The sequence below is a fragment of the Abramis brama genome (assembly GCF_963993115.1).
Source record: "Abramis brama genome assembly, chromosome: 3".
Classification (NCBI taxonomy): Eukaryota; Metazoa; Chordata; class Actinopteri; order Cypriniformes; family Leuciscidae; genus Abramis; species Abramis brama.
The window spans coordinates 37,086,196-37,106,660 of record NC_139965.1 but is presented as its reverse complement, the minus strand read 5'-3'; the positions used below and the strand labels follow the sequence as shown (position 1 = coordinate 37,106,660).

At 41.6% G+C, this 20,465-nt stretch overlaps 1 protein-coding gene across 3 annotated transcripts in view; it reads left to right on the top strand.

Moving 5' to 3' along the window:
- The first annotated feature begins 1,247 nt into the window (after positions 1–1,247).
- Positions 1,248–20,465, top strand: part of tshz3b (teashirt zinc finger homeobox 3b) — a 36,555-nt gene continuing 17,337 nt past the window's right edge. Inside the window, exons 1-2 of one of the 3 annotated variants that reach the window (XM_084110263.1) lie at positions 1,248–1,539; positions 1,912–2,266. In XM_084110263.1, coding sequence (XP_083966389.1) covers positions 2,227–2,266 — 40 coding nt within the window. In that variant the 5' untranslated portion in view covers positions 1,248–1,539; positions 1,912–2,226. Of the gene's footprint in view, positions 1,540–1,715; positions 3,629–20,465 lie in introns of those variants that run through there. The other 2 variants (XM_084110262.1, XM_084110264.1) reach the window with 2 other exon arrangements.

Here is a 20,465-nt window from a genome sequence, read left to right as displayed (position 1 = left end):
AAAATAGCAAAACATTCTTTGCATCAACTTGTTTTTGACTTGCTTGAAGATTTTAAGATTTTTAAATAGTTTTTTAAAACAAGTATGCTACCATTACTCGTCGGTATGCTATTATTAATAGTTGTTGCTATAGGTGTAGGCTAAGTAGCTAATAGAGAAAAACATTCGTCCACTAAAGTTTGAAAATAGGCTAACTTACATCCTCATATAGGCTACTTGGTACAGCGTTCCGATGCACCATTAGCCTAGGTAGCCTATAGCAATTGAATAAATCATTATTTCTTTTACAATAAAATCGGAATGCATCCCCCATAAAACAGTGTAATCTTGCTTTATACGTCGTTTGATGAAGAAGAGAAGCTTCCCGTAGTTAAAGCGACTCCGTGCGGCGTGTGTGTGTCTGTGTGTGTGTGTGTGTGTGTGACACTGATGGATGCGCCAATGGTTAGACGGACAGATGCTTGGGCGGATCTAACGGCATGCACACACGAGTGAGTGAGATTGGGCAAAAACATCCCGGATCCGTGAAAGACTGCTCTTCCCTTTCAATCTCCCCCCGTGAGCTCGGCGCGCGGACATTCAAGAGATTCTGGACATTCTAGTTTTAGTGAACGCTACGACTCCAACTGCCCCCTTTCGAGGGCTCGATGCGATTCCCTTTGCGGTCAGATGAGTGAGAGGAGAAGACAGTACGAGGACTTTAGGGGAAGAGGCAGTGTCTGACAACTCACCCTCACCTAGTAAACAGAGGACACAGTTCCCATCTCCCTCTCTCATCCAAAACGGACAACTTTGATTCTTCACTACAAAGAGTTTACGCTAACAAAAACGAAAAATCAGCTCTTAATAACACTGTTTTTAATTGATGATGGACATATTTGGAAAATGTTGATCTTACCGTCTTAAAAAGTCCATTCTGTGAAGAAAGCGTTTGATAAGGGATTTTCGAAAGTGACATTAGAGAAGAGAAAAGGCGTCTCGCAAGCGCGAGGAAGACGCGTCTGCATCGCCCGTTGCTGTTTTTTAAATATCTGCTACGAGCCCCACAAAGAAGGCTAAGAAGTGCTATTAGCGGCCAAGAAAGTGTTTGGCAATAGCTCAGTGATCCATGCTCTCGCAGCAGCAGCAGCTGAGGCGCAGCCCGAGTCAATCCCCTCCTTCTGATGTGCGTTATTACAAGCAGGAATACCCAATCAAACACCTATCGCATCGATTCTCTCAGCGGATTCCCAACGCGCGCGGACAAAATAAGCAAACGAGGCAGCGCGCGGGCGACAAGTCCGTCCATCTCCTCCAAGCTTTTTGTCTATTCCTCGGTTTGTTTATTATAAAAGAGATGGACGTTTGAAAGGCGGTGGGCACTTGGAGTCTTTTGGATTTTTACAGAAAGCTATCGGCGACAGCAGCGCAGATTTAAAAAAGAAAATATTTTGTATTTTTTTTTATTTTATTTTTGGGTGTGTGTGTGTGTATGTGTGTTGCTTTTGCGATTACTCGGACCGGATTCCTCATGGATAACACGTTTATTCAAGCTATCGAGTAAGTAAAGCTTTGCTCTATTACGTTCCTAAATCATTGATAAAGGCGACTGCTGCCTGCCTTGCAAGCGTAACGTTACTACGCTTAAACAAAACATGAAGTCAGATTGTCGATTTGATACACTCCTATGTTAGTGTCAATCATTGCATATCTATAGTGTTGTGTTTGTGACTTGCTACTTTTACTATTAGAGTGCATTGGGGTTGGCTGCGGTAGGGAGAGAGAGAGAGAAAGAGAGAGAGAGACATATGCCTACCCACATGACATGAGCTAGCTAACCCATTCGAGATGGAAGGAGTTAATATGACAGTGCTTGATGTTTGCCTCTGTTTGCAGACTTTGAGTGACGCGATCATTTCGTTTTCCTTTAAGCTTGCCTGTTGCAGCTTCCAGCGCGGAGTGAGTGAGAATCGCACTGAGGCACGAGCGGTTTTTCTCCCCGCTGTAACGGCTCGACTCTCCGTCAAACCCAAAAGACGCGCGGGGGGAAAGAGAGAGAGGAAAGAAGGGGAAAATCCCGCTTCGTCTTCATCCTCTTCAGATCTTACCGTCTGATTTTTTGGTTTGAAAACTGCCGATACATGTCAGGCGTGTGAAAGCGCCCCAGGTGCCGTGTATCAGAGCAGAAGCGGAGCAGCTCTCGGGATCTCAGGGGCTCCTGAATAAAAAAAACCCTGAAAGAGAAACATGCCGCGGAGGAAACAGCAAGCGCCCCGGCGCTCGGCAGGTACGGCTCTTCTTCTTCCTCATTTGCTCCTCTTCACCTCCCCGTTTATTTATTTGTTATTCTTTTTTTGAGCCATCTTCTTCATAGTAACGCTGAATATGTGTGTGTACGATCTGGACTTATCCAGTGTTCCAGCGGTATGATGTGTATTTGAAAAAAGTTTTTTATTTTTTTATTTTTTTAAAGTCTGGCGTTTTATATTAAGTTTATCATGTTAGTCCAGCAGTTGTTTTTTTTTTTTTTTTTTTTTTTTTTTTTTTTTTTTTTTGAGGCCACATGGTGACATTTCCTTTCATCAGAGTAGTCAACTGACCGAATAATAACAATATTTAACTTTATCCTCGTGAATACTGACTATCTTACTCGCCTGGCCCCATGCAGCTGAAGCTGAGTCGACTACAAGTCTTTTGATTGTTCTCTGTTTCACACCGCTCTCTTTCCTCGTAGGGCGTAGATATTGACTCCATGAATTAGAGATCTATAAAGAAGCGCAGGGAAAAAAGAGCTTAGGTGTCAGCTGACTGTCATGACTCTCTTTGATGCTCGTCTTCGTTGTTTTGGGGGATTTTGTGCGAAAACATTTGATCACAAAAAGCCAACTTTATTGTTATTATTATTTATATTTTTGTATCACTCCCCTCCGTTTCTGGGAAAGCCTCAAAAGATTATTTTGTAGCCGACGCACGAGGGGTCTAAGAAGAGCCTTTAATGGACAATTGCCATCTTTGATTTGACGGCTGATTGATTGCCTGTCATTCGGCTGCTCTTTGATCTATTCATTCCTGATAAACATCAATAAATCACTCGCCATGGCAACGCCACAACCCCGTGACGTCACGTCTGCTCTGACAACCGCCCATTAAAACATCTTTAATTGCTGCTTTTCTACTTTTTTTTTTTTTTTTTTCGACATAGGCCAGGGCACAAGGCCACATTTACTTCCACTGCTCAAAGACCACTAACATGAGGAACACGGAAAACCAGACCATTTAAATAATGATAGACGACATCTAAATCTGCTTTATTTTTAATGAACTGTCTAAAAATAACACGTCGACGGATACCTTATGACATTTTGATTGTTAGTCGACACATTTGCAACAAGGAAAAATGATAGTCAAAGAAACAAAAATAGAAATCTGTCAGCTTAACTGTTGCTAATGTCTTTTGTAGGCCTACAGTGTAGCTGCATTTTAAAGCCGTGACTGATATTCTTGTTGTGTTCAAAACTAGAATACGTCTTGTGATTTTTGAATACTTGTCTAACTTTAGGGGACACAAGAAGTCTTTGTTTATTCATGGATGAATTGCACGCTGTTACTGTGTGATACACGGCACAATATTTACTGCTGAAACTTTCAGGTGAGGATCTTATCTTAATAAAAACAAGTAGACTATTGACAGTCAGATTCAACAGTTGAGTACAGTTCACAAGTTTATACCATGTGCAGATCTGTACTATTCGACGGGCACGATCAACACTGACACTCTTGCATGCATACGAATATCACCGGAGCATGAAACACTCGTGAACGGTCCAATAGAGGGCACACCTACAGTCCTACAAAAACACACACACACACACACAAACTAATAACCTAATCTGGAGACGGAAGAATGGTTTGCTCCATCAGTCTGACCCGTCAAAGCAACTTTGTTTCATATTTGATTTAATTGTCTCTCCTTTGACAGCCACATTCATCAATAGCTCTAATGGTCAATCAGAAGTTGGCAGAGTGAGTGCTCTCATTTTGTCCCCCTCCCCTCCTCTTCTCTCCCAATGCGATAGGCTCGTGCTTTACTTTATCAAAATGCTTTTGCCTAATGGACGCGCAGAGGTAGAGGGAAGGAGGGAGGAGGGGAACAAGGGTGACTGAGAAGCTTCTCATTTCAGAGGAGTGAGAGAGAGAGAGAGAAAATCAGGCATTTATGCCTTTGATGAGCGGATGAAGACAAATACGAAAGCAGGCTGAGAGCCTTTTTTTCTCTCTTTAGACGAGGCAACTTCCTGTGATATTTTTTTTTTCTTTTTTAACTCCCTCTCTCCTTTCTTCAAACCAATGCCCCTCCCCTCCGTCTCTCCCTCATCTTCTCACTCCCTCCCTCCCAGCAGCCCTCACAGCTGCAAGTTATAAGGTTGACGACTGCACTGTGGCATACAAAGAGTGATGACAAATTGATTGCGCCGTCGTGATGGAAAGAGCAAAGGAAAGATGGCAGATGATGGGCCTTGATTAGGAACTTTGGGAAATCCAGTCCCCTGCAACCTTGAGCTTTGCATGAGAAAATTTCGCCCTCCCTCACATTCTCTGTCTCTTTCTCTCGCTCCCTCGTTCTGTCTCTCCCTTCCTCCCTCCTCCCACCAAGTCTGGAAGGCCCGCTCAGCCGTAGAAAAAGAAAAGTTGTTTTGCCAGCTTCATTAGTGTTCACCTAATTAGCTGTAAAGCTGATGGATTCCTGACAGGCCTAATGATTGGAGATGACAAGCTCCGCACACTGTCATCCAGCCCAATTAGGTTTGCAGCTAGTTTGATGTAATCAAGTTGATATTACACAGTCCTCCATGCCTTTAGTTGGTGCACTAACTCAATTTGCTGCTGCAGGTGACAAATGGGCCGGGGTACCTGGGTAATCATGTTGGCTGAAATAGAGCGCTTTTAATGGTCAAGAGACTAAGAGCAATAATAGTGGCGAGGTGACAAAACAGAATCAAAAGGCGCAGAAAAATCGTGTTGTGAAGGTAACCTGGTGGAAGTGCGTCACAGGCTCTGTGCGCGTGCATGCGCACCTTTGACGTGATTTTTTTTTTTGTTGTGTGCCTGCTCTCCATTTGTTCAGTCTACTCTATATATCTCTCTTTTTTAACAGACAGACACAGCACTCTCTGTCTAGTGAGGGTGATTCACCCCCCCCCCACGCCAAAAAAAATAAATAAATTCAGCCATTCAGGCGCAGGCAGTGCAGCGTACACACCATGTTTTTGTTCACAGGCTTCAAAGCTTTTGCCAGACCAAACATATCAATTGTTTTGGGGAGTCGAAGAGAACATCAAACTTTTTTCCTCCAGCTATCTCTTTGTCCGTCTCGGTTTTTAATATCAAAGCTAGCTGCTAAAGCACAGCGTTGTTGGAAACATCCACGTGCCCTTAATAGCGAAGTGTCCAAACTACAGTCTCCATGTTTACATGTCTGCCTCGGCTCATAGTTTGGTGAAATGTAATCTCTATACATGCGTTTGAACCAAGCGGATTTGATGTATGAAGACGGATGACGTTGATATCGGTCATCATGATGGCGTTCATAGCGTGTTTAAAGTTAGTTTATCTCATCTGCGTTCGAATAAATGTTAACTCTCAGCATTGTGTTTAGAGCGGCTAAATATGATTTATAAAAATATTTGGGTTGTGACGAATGTTACGGAGGCTGCGCTGAGATGGATTGCAGTTGGGGAAAGGAGCTGATTTCTGTGATTTTGTGTGTGTTTGATTGATTGCAGACAGGGAGCAATGATTAATCAAACTCAAAGCCTGTTCCGGCAAGGGTGTGGAGGATTGAATGCGTGAGATCATATGGGGAACACCGCACCGGTGGGCTCGTAAATACGGTCACATTCACGTAATGATCACCAGCACGTGCTTATATGGAACACGTACACTAATAGGTTAGTTATGATTAGTATAGATACAATGGCAGAAAGAACATTGTAGTAGTTCCGATGGCGTAGTGTGTGTGTCTGTGATCTCTTTTGACTTCTTCGCAAATTAAGAGTCGTCCACTTTGGTTCAAGTTTCTTTTTTTCTTCCCCTGCTGCTATTTAATTACTTAAATTATAATGAAACGTCATGGTGACTTGATTATGTTAATTACCCTTATTAAAACCTAGTCATGATAATCATATGCATTATTAAGAAAAGGAAAATTATGTCATGTACACCACTGTCCAGAATTACATTCCTCTCCTCAAATGATTGGGTTTATCTTTTTTTCTTTTTGTTTAATATATACAGATATTTAATTCAGAAAATGATTAATCAAAAGTTTGCATACTAATGCACGTCTAGACGGATAGAATTTTAATCTAGATGTTTTGCATTTAATGAGCGTAAGAATAAAATCTTCAAATCTAACAGGCGATCTAATTAAACATCACCTGCAGCTCTTTAATAGGCATTTGAGTATTTCTGTATCAAATTTCCTAATCTAACAGCATTATGAATGAGGCGCATGAACACATTTTGTTATAGCCTAGCTTGATGGTCATTTTAGCAGGAGAGTGAGCAGCATGCCTGTTGGATATATTGTTACGCTGAAATTTGTTTATTGTTGTAGTCGCAGATTTTTCTTTGCTTTTATGTACACAGTAGCTGGAAAGAGAACTGCATTTGGCCCTGTGTAGGTGTCTCCTCAGCAGTGTGTGTGTGTGTGTGCGCGTGGATTATGGGGCCTGAGTCCTCGTCCTCCTCACATTGCTCTGGCCCAAACCCTGCGCTCCCAGGCAGCCAACTGACACTATGATTAGTTATGGCTGTCCTCCGCCTTTTTCACCGCAAGAAGTGAGCAACAATGAGAAGGGTTAAGAGCAGAAGAGGCGGGGAAAAAGCACAGGAACGGAGAGAAAGAACGAAGGAAAGAGGGATGGGGGTTAAGGGAAAAAAGCTGAATAACCTAACAGCCAAACAGAGTGAGAAAGATAGAGAGAGAGAACGGAGGGAGGGGAAGTTCTCCTCCCTGTGGATCCACACCAGGGTTGATGGTTGATAAACAGAATTTTTTTCCTGAATCTTCCGTCATGGCTCCCATTAGCTTGACAGCTGTCAATTAGGGCTCCCTTGGTCTCGCGGGCTGCAGTTTATTGCAGGCGGTTGATGCTGTCATTTCCCTCACAGTTTCGCCTTGAGCGTTATCAGGAGCGTTCACACAGTCAATAGCTGATGCATCAGCACTTATTTCTTAAATTGGCTCACAAGGCTGCATCCTTCCCTCATTCTTCCCCCTTTCTACCCCCTTACTGTCTCTCTCTCTCTTCTTCTCTGTTTCTTTCTCACTCCTCCCTTCTTTTCACCACTTCTTTTCCAGAGATTCCATTGTTTGTGTGCGTCTCCAGCTAACAACTATTTTAAGAATCAATTTATCTGCTGATTATTTTTATGATTCTTCTTGCGCATTGCTTTTGTAAAGTAGTTATGCTACACACTGTGTGCCAAATATGTTTATAATATAAAGTTTACAATATAAAGTGATTTCACTGTTTGAAAGTGGTTACGACAGTTTAAATAACCAAAAATACAGATCCACAAAGTATTAACTGGTAAAAAAAAAAAAGGTTGAATTTTTTTTTGCAGAAACACACTATTACTCTGACCATATTGACCATAATCTGAACATAAAATGCTGTTTTTCCTGTAATAAAATAATATAAGGGGGGGGGGGAAAAATCAGTAAATCCCATTAAAGTAAAAAAAAAAAAGAGAAAACATTTGTACAGTTTAAAAGTGAATATTGTTTTGATCCAGATGATTTCCCTTTCTTTTTCGCTAAGTGTGCTTGACCTGAATGCAGATTTTACTTTTTACACCGGCAGTAATTGCTCGCTTGCATTATAAGATTATCATAAACATTTTTATATAATCTTTTTTTTTTTTTCAAATGTGTTTTGCACAAATTTAAAGTGATGTCGTTGATGGAGGTTTTCCGTGCACAACGCAAAGCCCCGACTAACTGATAATTAAATTTGTTTTCAGTTATTTTCATTATCATTATTTGATCAATTATTACTGTGCTATTTCAGCCCTACAGTAAAGCACATAATTCATTTTTTGTTCATGCTGTTTAAGGATGCAAAACATTGTCAGAAATATATTATATTTGTCTAGGCTATCTTCCTGCGTGGAATTCAGTGGACATTAAAAAAATAGATTAGCATCTATTAGGCATTCGGTGTTTGTTAAATTTGACACTGATTTTGCTTGCTGTCTTATGGGTTTATGATGCATTGTCTGATTTTATTCTGCTTAAATATGCTTAAATGAATCTATTTATCTTTTGAAGAATAACATTGAAAAAGTGCATCATTCTCGTTTTACCTACAGCTGAGAAAGTCACACAAATTGAAAATAAATTAAGCGTTGGTGGTGACATTTAAACAAAACATTTTGAGTAGCTTACCTGCCATTTGCGCGTCAAAAAGTACAAGAAAAAGAAACATTTCCAAATTGTTTATGTTCCCCTTCAAGGTTTCTGTGTGCTTTGATTTGATGAAAAGTTTGAATAGTTTTAGTTCAGCGGGTTGTGTGCTGTAGTTTGTTGATGATTTCCTCTGTTATTGAGAGAATTGGAACTACATGCACTGTGATAGTTAAACATGTTTTATAAAGCAGTTCCCACGGAGAGAACGCACCACAGCAAGTGTTGATCATATCCCTTTTGCTCATTTTCCTGATTCTTGTTTATTTTTTCGATCAACAATGAACACTGAACCTTGCCGATTATGCTGTGATACCCAGAATACGCCTCCAAATCTACTTGTTGTTTGACTCTGGCGATTGGTCAAGATTCTCGGCTGTGCTGCATGATTTGCTGTTACCGTGACCCACACCTCTTCCGGTGGGGCGGAATCTGGGAGGAGACAGGAAATGAAGAGGGTTTCTGGGATCTATGTGTCTGGCTGTGGTAGACAGTTATTTTTACCCTGCCCAGTACTGTGAGGGATATTAGCTTAGCCTTGCACAGAGGTGGCACTGAGTATCACAGTACTAATGAATCATCCGGCCTGCGCTCTTTCCATATGCTTGAGTTGTCCCGCCTTCCCACTCTCGCTCTCTCACTCTGAGTGATACTGTAGTTCTTTGTGTGTGTATCTGTGAGGCCGGTCCACTCTGGCAGCTACACGCAACTGCAAGAGTCCCAGTGTAGTCCAATGAAATATGGCCGCGTGGAAGTAATCCCTGTCACGTCGAAGAGGGATAGGGACGTGCCGAGGGAGGCTGAGAAAATTACTTAGAGAGAGTAAGTTGGGGGCAGGGACTACAGTAAAGATTTTGGCAGGGGGCTGGTTGTTGGTTTGTTTCAGAGTGTCACTTGAGTCTGTGTGTGCGAGTGTGTGTACGATTCCTCCACAGAAATGGCAGGGATCTTGCCCCACCGCTCGGCTTGTCTCGGCACCCTCCTCCTCTTTCACTCCGAGCCTGAAAACTGACAGCCATCAGTCTTGCTTCGCTTTTTATCACGGTGTGTGCGTGTGACATGCAGGCTTTTTGATGGCGGTGCGGGTGATGAAAGGCAGAGCAGCAGAGAATGAGAGCGAGAGAGGGGCCCTAGTAATCAGGGCCAGCCTGAGCTCTGACATCCTTCTCCGGCCTGACAGGCCTCTTCCTCCTTCTCTCCTCACTACCCAGACTGGAGGAAAGAGAGAGGGGAGGCCCTCAAACGCTCCCAAACTCCTTCTCTCTCATGTCCTGATCAGTCTCAGATGCTGGGAATTATCCCTCCTCCCTCCATGTTGTGTTTTATTTAATGAGGGCAGAGGAAGAAGAGGGGAATGAAGCGCGCAGGGGTTCGGGATGTTGTTAACTCTGCCGGAGTCCCCGGTGCGCTTGTGTTTGTCCACGTCTGTGTCTGCGCAACCTCGGTGCACATATATGAATGTTTGCGTATGATGATGTGCATTTTTCTTGAGTGGAATGTCATGCCGGCGTTTCCTTCCTGTGTGATCCCGCTATTTAATGTGTTCGTACACATCGCCTGCTTGGGTATGTCGTGTCGGTTCTTGGCAGAGGCAGGCAGGTGTGAGGGGCAGAGCGAGGGAGGGAGACTGAGAGAGAGAGAGCGAGAGAGGAAGTCTGTTTTATTTTATACTGCGGGCCTGTTGCTAATTAATGTTTCTTGGTAGGATTCTGTCTGAGTTGAGTAATGTTTTTGATCTTTATGCCTGATAACTGCATACCTAATGAGATTTCAAAGCTTCTCGAGATGTGTGTGCGCTGCTCCCTGCAATTATTGACAGATGCCTTTTCTCCGCCATTGGGTTCGGCACCATAAATCCTCTGGCTGTAATGAGCTTGAGAAGTGCCACCCTGCCAGTGAGCTAATGAAAGAGAGAGAGAGAGAGAGAGAGAGAAAGAGGGTGGAGGGGGATCACGCTTCCTTGACACATTTTTTTCTTTAAATGCACTCTGCAGATGTCAGGCCCCCACTGCCAGTGTGTTAAAAAAGAAAAGAGCATGAGATAGAGGAAGGAAAAAGAAGACGACTTTTACAGTAAAGGAGGGGTGAGTTGAAGCCTGCCTTTGAGGAGACACGAGAAGGGATGAGTAGAGAGTTTCGGTTGGTCGGTCGGCGAGCCGTTTCGGGTTTCGGTCCTGCGCCGAGGTCGTTTGTCTGCCTTATGTAGTTTTTATTTGAAATAGTAGTCTCGTTGTTGCCGAAGTTGACTTTGATTGATACGCTTGCCCTCTCGCACTACTCCGAGCCAGGTTTTCTTTTTTTAGGTCTGTTTCTTTCTTCTACACATTTTTTCCCCCTTTCTTTCCTTCATTGGCCTGTTTCCTCTTCCTTTTACTTAAAAAAAAAACAAGACAGTATGAGAGAAAGAGAGTGAGATGGAGCAATAGACAGGGGAAAAAAAAGAACAGCCGGCCTGTTCTCTGGCTCTCACACACGCAGATACAACTCTTCGACCTTTTTGATGCCGTCCTGAACCCAGATAGCGGGACCGAAAGAGTGTAAGAGAGCGAGAGAGAGAGGCTCTCCATGCCAAACAGTCGATTTCCCCAGCTCCTCAGCACGGTCATACATCATGGACCCACCCTTCTCTCCTGACAGAATGACATGTGTCATTTATCAAACGGGCCCTTGCCAAGGAGCCCAGTGTTAGGGGCTGTCCCCCCCTCTGAGAATTGCCACTGCCTCCACGCCACCGAGGGGTCTGCACAGCCAGGGGAGGGGATGGCGGATGAGGGGGAGACATGGCCACTAACAATGCCACTCAAATTTTTCCTCAGTTTTTATGTTTGTGAAGGTTCTTTTTTTAATGACACACTTACAAAAGTTTGTATTTATTGAGGTCACAGGAAGTCTTGGGTTTTATAAGTGAGCCTACGTGTGTCCGACTCGGTAAGGCTGTGTCCGTGCGCAGGTCTGGCTGTCAGGTATCAGTCAGAACCCAACTCCCTCCCTCTTTCCCTCCTCCTGTCCCTCCTTCTGCCTCTCCAGGGGCCTGCATGAGTGAATCGGAGCTCTTTCGCTTTCCCATGATTCAAAGGAGCATTACTGAAGATGGATGCTCCTTAAAAAAAGAAATTGATGATGGATACGAGGCTGGCCATGTCATTCATCATTTTGAATATTATTTAGACTGGCCGTGTAAAGCTGTAACCTGAGCAGGGCTCAGAGAGAGAGAGAGAGGGAACAAGAGAGAGCTCGGAGCAGGACGTGGGCTTCCTCTGATGGATGGGCCGAGCTCTTGCACTGTTCGTTACCAGATACCAGAGGAGCCGCACTCCTTTGCTCACTCATTCACCCACTCACTACCCTGTTTTTTTTTGCTCCTGAAAACAAAGCTCAAAGTGTTTTATTTGTCAACACTGTGGCCCTGTAACCTAGGTTACCCTGACTTTTTTTTCCCCTTTTTTGTTTTCCTCCCCCAGCGCTGACACGTTTTTCATCGAGGTCGTAAAGTTTTGTCGACAGCCCCTCAGGAACGAGGTGACCATTGTCGTCATGGACGCGAAAAGAGCGGGAACAGCTGGTCTTCATTAGCAGGAAATGAAGCCGGCCTTTAACGAAAGCAGAAAAAGAAACGCATATCTGAGCGCTCCAATCGCACGTGATCCTCCGCGCCCGGCCCGCGTTAATGAAAACATTTCTGTCATGTTTTCCTCCGTCCCTTTTGTGACTGTAAGAGGAGATCTGTCCGAATCATATTTTCACAGTATCTATAAGCATCTGATAATTCGGTTAACGGTGCGCTCTCGCTGTGTGCCTGCAGTTCACGGGCTGGTCAGATTCCTGTCGTCTCTGGCAGTGGCAGTTGAGCGCTCAACAATGCTTGATATATTTGTCCATTGTTGCGGTAGGGGACTATGCGACCGTCGACGTGAGATGCATCATGCTCCCGGCCGCATTGAAATGGGTTTGATGAATTATTTTGCTTTGCAGTCTCGTTGGACGTGGTGGGTGTACTTGGATTCATTGTTCTTGAATTTTCCAGCACCTAGAACGTGTCCCAACTCATGACAGGCCCCACCCTATGACGAACTCCTCGAGCGTTTGGGTTTCAGCAGTCTGCTTCTATAAAGTCCTATGGGCTTCATCTGCCCCTGCAAACCACGCTTTTGAGCTGCACCCTTCTTAGGGAGGTTGAAAGCTCGGGTCAAACTGTTAAGAGAGTTTCAGACCCATTCCAGGGAGAGATAGAAAGAGAGAGAGAGAGAGAGCGCATGCGAAAAACATAGAGGCGTGAGGGAAAGCAAGAACAGGATGGAGAGAATAGGTTGTTTTGTTTTTGTATGCTCTATTTCTTCCCCTTCCTAGTACCCCTCTCTCCCTCCCTCGCTCTTCCTCTCTCTCTCTCTCTCTCTCTCTCTCTCTCTCTTTTTTTCCAGTTTTATAGCAGGAGACATGATTTATTGTGGCCATCCATCTCTGGGTCTCATCCATCACCTCCTGGTTGCTAGGCAATCATGGCAGCAGCTGTTTGCTTTGACTCAGACAGAGGCACTGTCAATCAAGACGGGCAGGTGAAAAGCATTAGAAACACGCTATTGTCAGACGGAATAATTAATCAAAGGCAAGAAAGATAATTAAAAAGATATGACCCTTGCTAGCACTTGCTCAGGGTTGCCGGAGAAGAGAGTGAAGAGGGAAGAACGAGGGTAAGGAAGAGAGTGGAGCAGGAGGAAAGCACTGGCGTGTGGCATGTCCTCTCTCTCTCTTTTTAACTCAGTCTTACTCTCTCGACACGGTAAGAGAGTGGAGCAGAGGAAGATAAAGCTTACTCTCTCCGTCACTAGACCAGGTTGTAATTAATTAAAAAGAGATCGGAGGAGAAAGAGAGAGGGGAGAGAAATAATAAAAGGGCTGGCGGAGGAGATGAGAGTGAGTGAGGGGAAAGAGAGAGAGAGAGAGAGAGAGAGAGGAACCACATGAAAGGGTTGAGTACCTCGCTCTGATTCGAGCAAATGCTACAAACGCGTACTTAAAAGTGTTCCTCTTCAAATCCATGTCGCTCGCTCTCCCGTGTGCCTCAGAGTGTGTGTCTGTGTGTGTGTGTGTGTGTACGTGCTGCGACTTTCCCACAAAGCCTCAGGCCTACACGGTGTGCCTTCTTTAACTCTAGCTTAAGATGTCTCTGTTGAAATGCGTGTGCACACACACTTATAGTCACTGATGTTATTCGGATACAGCGAGAGACAGACAGCCCTACAGTCCAGAATAATGAGTGACCGCACATACGTTTTTTATTTAAAAATCTTTTTTAGTCAAAAATATTTTTTAGTCAAAAATACATTAAAATAAATATCAGGTTGATATACAGCTGTCCTGATATCATCATGTTTAAATTAATGACTACAATGTGGACATGTATTCAAGTTGTAAAGAGAATTTTTTTTTTTTTTTTTTCTTGATAGTTACACCATAAATTAACATTCGATTTGATTTGATTTAATTTTGGCAAATGGGTTTTAGACTACATTGTATCTGTGTGTGTGTGTGTGTGTGTGTGTGTGTGTATTATTTTCTTTAAATAAAGGTAATCAATTCTATGGCCTACTGTTACAAAAATATGAACAACTAAAACCTATAGCATTCACATTTGCGCTGTCACGGTACCAAAATTTCTGTAGTCTGTACCAATACCATTAAAATTTCGGTACCAGAGCAAAAACTGTTGAATTAAGTACTTTAAATATTTTTGTCCCATTTTGTTTTGTCCGTTGGTTATCATCACTGTCAATTATCACAGTTTTGGATTCAGTCGCACATTTTAAATACAGTTGTCAATCCAAAAACCTTGCAGTGTACTTAGCAGCATTAAAAGCTTAACTTGTATTCAGATTGTGAATGGGTTATATACAGAAATCAAGAGAAGAGCTCTCCCTTTATGATCACTGTCAATCTCTATAGCACATAATTCTGCACACTCTCAAACTCATGTTATAATAAAAAAAGTTCTTTATTGTACAATGAATCTCTTATTTACATCGTGTTTACACTTTGTTGGTTATAATGAAAGGATTCGCAAACGTGCGCCTCATGCATTTTCATCGATGTTAAGCGGATTCTGACTAGCGCCTCTGATAGGCCATTTCGTTCACGTGCTCAATAGATATGATAGTGATTGCCTACAATGCTCAACACTTGTAAAAACAAGCTTTGAGGTGTTTTTATTTTTTATTTTTTTTATCGACTGGTAATAACGGTACATTTTGACATTTTTACATCATATTATATATATATATCGTAATATGATGTAAATGCTCATATGTATTTAAGGTGTAAGTAAAATGTTGTTCTTTTTCCCCTGGTGGTTTCTTGGTGACATTTTTTAATGAAACTTTTTTTTTTGGCAAATGTGTTTTAGACTAGATTTCTAACCATTTTATTCTCCTCCTTTATCACTCTTTTATGCCTTTGACCTTTTTTGCCTTATTTCCACGCCATTTATTTGGTTTTGATAGCAGGCAAAACATTGTGTGTAAATATTTGCTGTTTTTTTAATAGGATAATAAAGAGTCAGACGGCCAATCATACAGTTTAGCTGTCATTATCCAAAAATATCTGACCACAGAGTGCCTGCATTAACAGATCAGAATCAAGTATTCTGGAGAGCGATGTAATAATTTGCAGTAACATGGTGTGTGGAGTGTTTGTGCCCGTGTCTCTGTTCACTTGGTTAGACAGCAGTGTCTCCTGCACCTACATGTCTCTGAGGTAATGTGAGGTCATGTTGCCTCTAGCAGCAGCTCTCCCATGGGCCTGTCTTTTTGTCTCTGTCTGTCTCTCTCTCTATTTCTCCATCATTTCACTCTACGTACACAGATAAGAGTCAGAACAATGTGATCACCTCCCAAGCCAAAGTGTTCTCGAATGATACTTGAAATGGTGCTTTTCCCGCATGCTAGTTTAAACACGAGACAGTGCCGTGCTGTATGTTTTAAGTAGTGTTTGGTTAGTCATTATCAGATAAAAGAGTCACTCTAATCTTCTCACACAGGTGCAGACTAAGAGTCCAGTCAAAACACTGCAAAACGCACTCATAGACGTCACACTGACATGGTTTGTCCTTTGTGTAAATGGAGAAAAAATAGCTTTACTGCGCCGGCCCGTACCACAAATATGCCTCAGATAGACACGACTACTCTCACGCATCCTCAACATACCTTTCTGATAAAATTATAGAGATGGAAATGTCAAGGCTCTTAACTCAGTGTCTGTGAGAGCATTAGAGTTGTTTTTTCACAGGATGGTTGCTAAAAAAGGCGTTGTTCAGGCTATAGCCTATATCTGATTAGTGTTTGATATGTTTGACATGAAACTATTACTCTGCAGACTAATATGATGAGCATTTTCTTTGATATTATAAAAAGATGTCAACCGCTATATATTTGGCTGTACCGTTTATACTGCGGAGACATTTGGTGGGCATTCTATGTTATTTACATGAGACTGACACAAAACATAATGAGAAAATGCAGAGCTGGACATGCCTAAAAATGTAAACGAAGAAGAGCTGTGAACATGTGACACAAAACAGGGTTTAGACTAGTTGTCCATGTTGCAACAGTATGTAATTGATTTTTGAGTTTGAGTAATTGATGAGTTTTGTTTAACACTGATGCGAGACTTATCATTTATTTGTTGTGAAAAATATTATGGTTGGGTCAATCTTAAAGGAGAAAATAAAAAGAGAAAATGGTCAAATTAGATGAAGCACCTTTAACGCGTAAAGTATTGAATTACACTTAATTATCCAAAAACCCAAGGCTATTAAAATAAATTATTTTCCCCATTGGATTTCCTGTAAAAATAACAATATTGTGGTGCATATACTATTCAGAGTAGTTACTAAGTTACTCGTTCCATGATAAAATATTTTTTATTAATAACACCTCTTTTTTTTGGGACGAATGTAATTTGTGTGCTAGTTTATGTTAGGGCACTTCTAAATGTTTAAAATGCTTTCCTAGCATCCCTGCTCTGCTCTTGGTACATAATCAATCGTAAGTTCAGTCACTGGCTTCAGTAAATGTGTAGCTAAATGGCTTATCAGCGTAATCTCTCTTCGCAGTTGCACTTGTGTCAAACATGGGTTTAAGTGATTTATTGAGTCGCTGTGAGGTTATATATTGACCTGGTCCTGGGTCAGTCCCTATAGCTGCTAGTTACGCACTGAAGTCAAACATTACAACTCTCACGACTGATTGCTGATGCAAATTTTGTCCGCTCCAATACATAGACCTAATTTGACAGGGGCCCGTTAACGTTAAAAACAAATGCCTCTGAAACCAAATGTTAAAATGGCCCCAGCGTGGTTAGCTATGTACAACTGGATTGCTAAAAAAATTCTGTCTCCAAAAGTGGGTTTAAATTTAATATTAATTATTCTGAATGCAATGTTTCTTCTTCTTATGTTATTATGCTACATTTTTGTTTTGTTTTTAAATTAAGAAAAATAGTTTTAGCATTATTAGTAGTATTAAACTAGAATATATAATGTATTATTTATTTATAACTTTATTTTTAGTTTCTACATGTTTATTCTTGTGCGTGTGACATATTTCTACAAGCATATTTTATCCTGTAGTGTTATTTAACATATTTCTTATAAAAATATGTTATTTAAAAAAGAAAAGAAAACTAAATTAATGAGTGCAATTTACTCCTCCCCTCTCCTGCGGCTGTCTGTGGCGCTTTTTGATGACACGGTCCACATCACTCCTGCTGTGCGCTTGAGAGGATGTCCCTCTCCCGGCTGATAAGGCCCTCACTGTTTATGAATTCCTCTGGCTCGATCCAGTCACCCAACCCTGGAATTCAGTGGGGGAAAAGTTTGTGTGCCAGAGAGTACGTCTCTGCGCTCCCAGCTGTGCGTGTAAAACCACAAATGTTATGACGCTGGCCATCTTGACTGCGTATCTTTACCGTAACGTGTTAAGTACACATATGCACATCTGAGCAAGAGGTTTTTGTGTGTGTGTGTGTGTGTGTGTGTGTGGATGCAAAACGAAGGCTTTGATTGAATCAAATGAATTTTTGGCTGTGTAATTGAATTGCATACATGCTGCACATGAGTGTAACAGTTGGGTAGGAGGTCTGGACATACAGCTGTCCCATTGTGTCCACACACACTCCCAAACCACTCTTTCAACATCCTAACACATTATTCCTGCAAAAATTATATATATATATATATATATATATATATATATATATGCACTATTATTATTACGTGTGTTTTATGTTTTGGATTCAGTATTAAAGCTGCTCTCAGTTTAGTTGTGTTTCTGTTGTAGGCTAAGGGGGGAAACAATCTGTAATCTGGCTATGTTTTGTGTGTGTGTGTGTGTGTGGAGTGTTTGGGACTTCTGTGTGTTTGCTTATCTCTCCATCGTGACACAGGGAACTGCGCTACATTAATACCTGCGATAGGGACTGTCTGCCTCGCACCTCTCTACAATGCAGATAAGCTGCAGCTCTGGAGGATTATCAACAGAGCCCGCGCTCACACACACACACACACACACACACACACACACACACACACACATGCTTTATTTATTGTTTGGAGGTGCTGCAAGAAAGGAGAGAGTAGAAGTGGTAGTGGAAAAAACCATGAGACTAGGGAGAAGATGGTATCAAGCAAAAATTGGCAAACTTTAGAGTCTTTTTTTATCTTCCCTGATACACACACATACTCACACAAAGATTTGTTCAGGAAGAAGGGAGTGATTTATTCCACTGGAGTGAAAAGCGGTGACATATTTGGAAAGTTATTGTGATAATGATACATTATATGATCTCGACCATTGGATTATTACAGCAAAACTAAATTTAAAATAATAATAAATAAATGCAATTAATCCAAACATCAAAAGACAAGCAGTTAGCACACATGCTGTGACATATCAAGCTGAGACATTCATATGCAAGCAACTCCAGTTCGATTCCAGCATGCGTCATATCCTGAGCCTGCGCTTCCTGTCGTCCCTTTGCAGTCATATACATTATAAAATGGCTAAACTAAAATGAATAAAAATGACTGAAGTCCTCTTAATCCTTAATACTGGCCTTGAGCAGGGCAGTCTCGATTCTCATTGTCATTGTTTTTTGTTTTTGAGTAAGTTCGGGTTTCCAAAGCAGGTGTTTCAGAACATCTGTGACATTTAGAGTTCCTTATCCTCTCAGTAGGCAAGGGAAGTGTGTTGTGTGTGTGTGTCTTAACTCTTACTAGTGCCTCAGATTATTTCTGGAGACCACGACCATACATTTGCAGTATTCACTTAATTTATTATTGCATTTCATAAGGCGACACTGTGATTCTTCGTAGCCATTCGTAGTGTGCAGCAGCATGTGAGCTGCAGGTTATTGCAAGAAACGTGTTTTTTGTTTGTAGCCGTGAGTTGTGTGCAGAGTGTGTGTGTCGTATTGATTGTATTGTGGTGTTATTGTGAGGTTCATGGCCGTGGCTCGGTTTTCTGTGCTCCCCTGTGGAGTTCCATCCTGCAAACACAATGCTAGGTGGTAACTCTTCCTCATCCTTACTGCATTCACAACAGACACACTGATTAGCTTGTGTGTGTGTGTGTGTGTGTGCGCGCATTTTATTCACTGTGTGTTCTTGATGTTAATGTTTTGTAAATTAATCACACTGAGGTAAAGATGCAATATTTCACATACACATATGGAAGCAAACGTTTACTCTTACACACACTCGCTCACACAGACTCTCACTTTAATTGGGTATGGAGAGGTTAATGATCTTCCCAAGCATAAGCCCTGAGGGTGTGTGTGTGGTGTGTGTGTGTCTGTGTGTTTAAATGGCAGTTTAAAGGAGCTCGTACATCTAAACATCTAAATACGAGCCTTTAGTTCTTTGAGGTTTGACGCACTTTCTCACACACACACTCATACGTAGACATAGGGGCGGTTTTAACGCTCTGCGTTTCTGGGATCACTCTTTGGCCTGTTTCATTTGTGTTCGTTTGTCGTTGTGTGATAATGAGATAATTAAATGTGGCGTCCCTCTTCCTGCTATATTTCATCCCCCCCCCCCCCCTTTTGGAGCCGTGGAACAGGCCAGGCCTTTGAAATGGATACTCTATCAGTTCCCAGCCCAGATCAGTGGCCCTGCGGCCCCTAGGACTCAATGGGGAGGGGAGGAGAGGGCCCTGCGGCACTCGACCAATCAGAGTGCGGCCCCCACTAAGAGGTGTTGATGGCTATAGAGTACTAGCTATCCATCATTCACTGTGATTTTAGGAATAACTTGTCTGTAATGCAATATCAAAGTAAATGAATGCCCTTTTAGAGTGAATGCCATTTTAAAAGATCTAGAGTTGCATTTTAATTTCAGTCATGCAATAAATCATAGAAAGACAAACATAATAATCAAAGTTTTATTCCAAATAAGAGCTCAGGTTTTGAAATATCAAATTAAGCAGGAAAATATGCAGGATGCAATCTGACACACTCATCGAACAGTTCTGCAAATTGATTGATATGCAGCACTTTGGTTTCTTATCACTAAAACAGATCCCAGAGTTTATTGTATTTTTTTTTTTAAAACTACAAATATTTAAAATAATAATTATTATTATTAATGTTGTGTTTAGTGGTGGTGGCTGTTTTTTTTTTGTTTTTTTTACTATATTTTATATAAAATACATATAAATTAATATTACAAATTATCCTTATATTTTATTCAGTGAAATCCGCTTTTATTATGGAATACAGCTGTACAGTTTTTTTTTTTTCTTTGATTTAAAAGTGATATACAGAGAGAGAAATTCCATAATATTTTTTATTACCCTTTAAAAGCATGCAATCATTTTCTGCTTTAAGGAAAAACATACATAATTATACAGAACAGGACGAGACTGATAGAACCTGCTTGTTCAGTTTGATGATTTAGATATCACTATTTAAAATGACTTGTTCTGTATTTTGTTCTGCATGTTCTCTCTCTCTCTCTGTGTGTGTG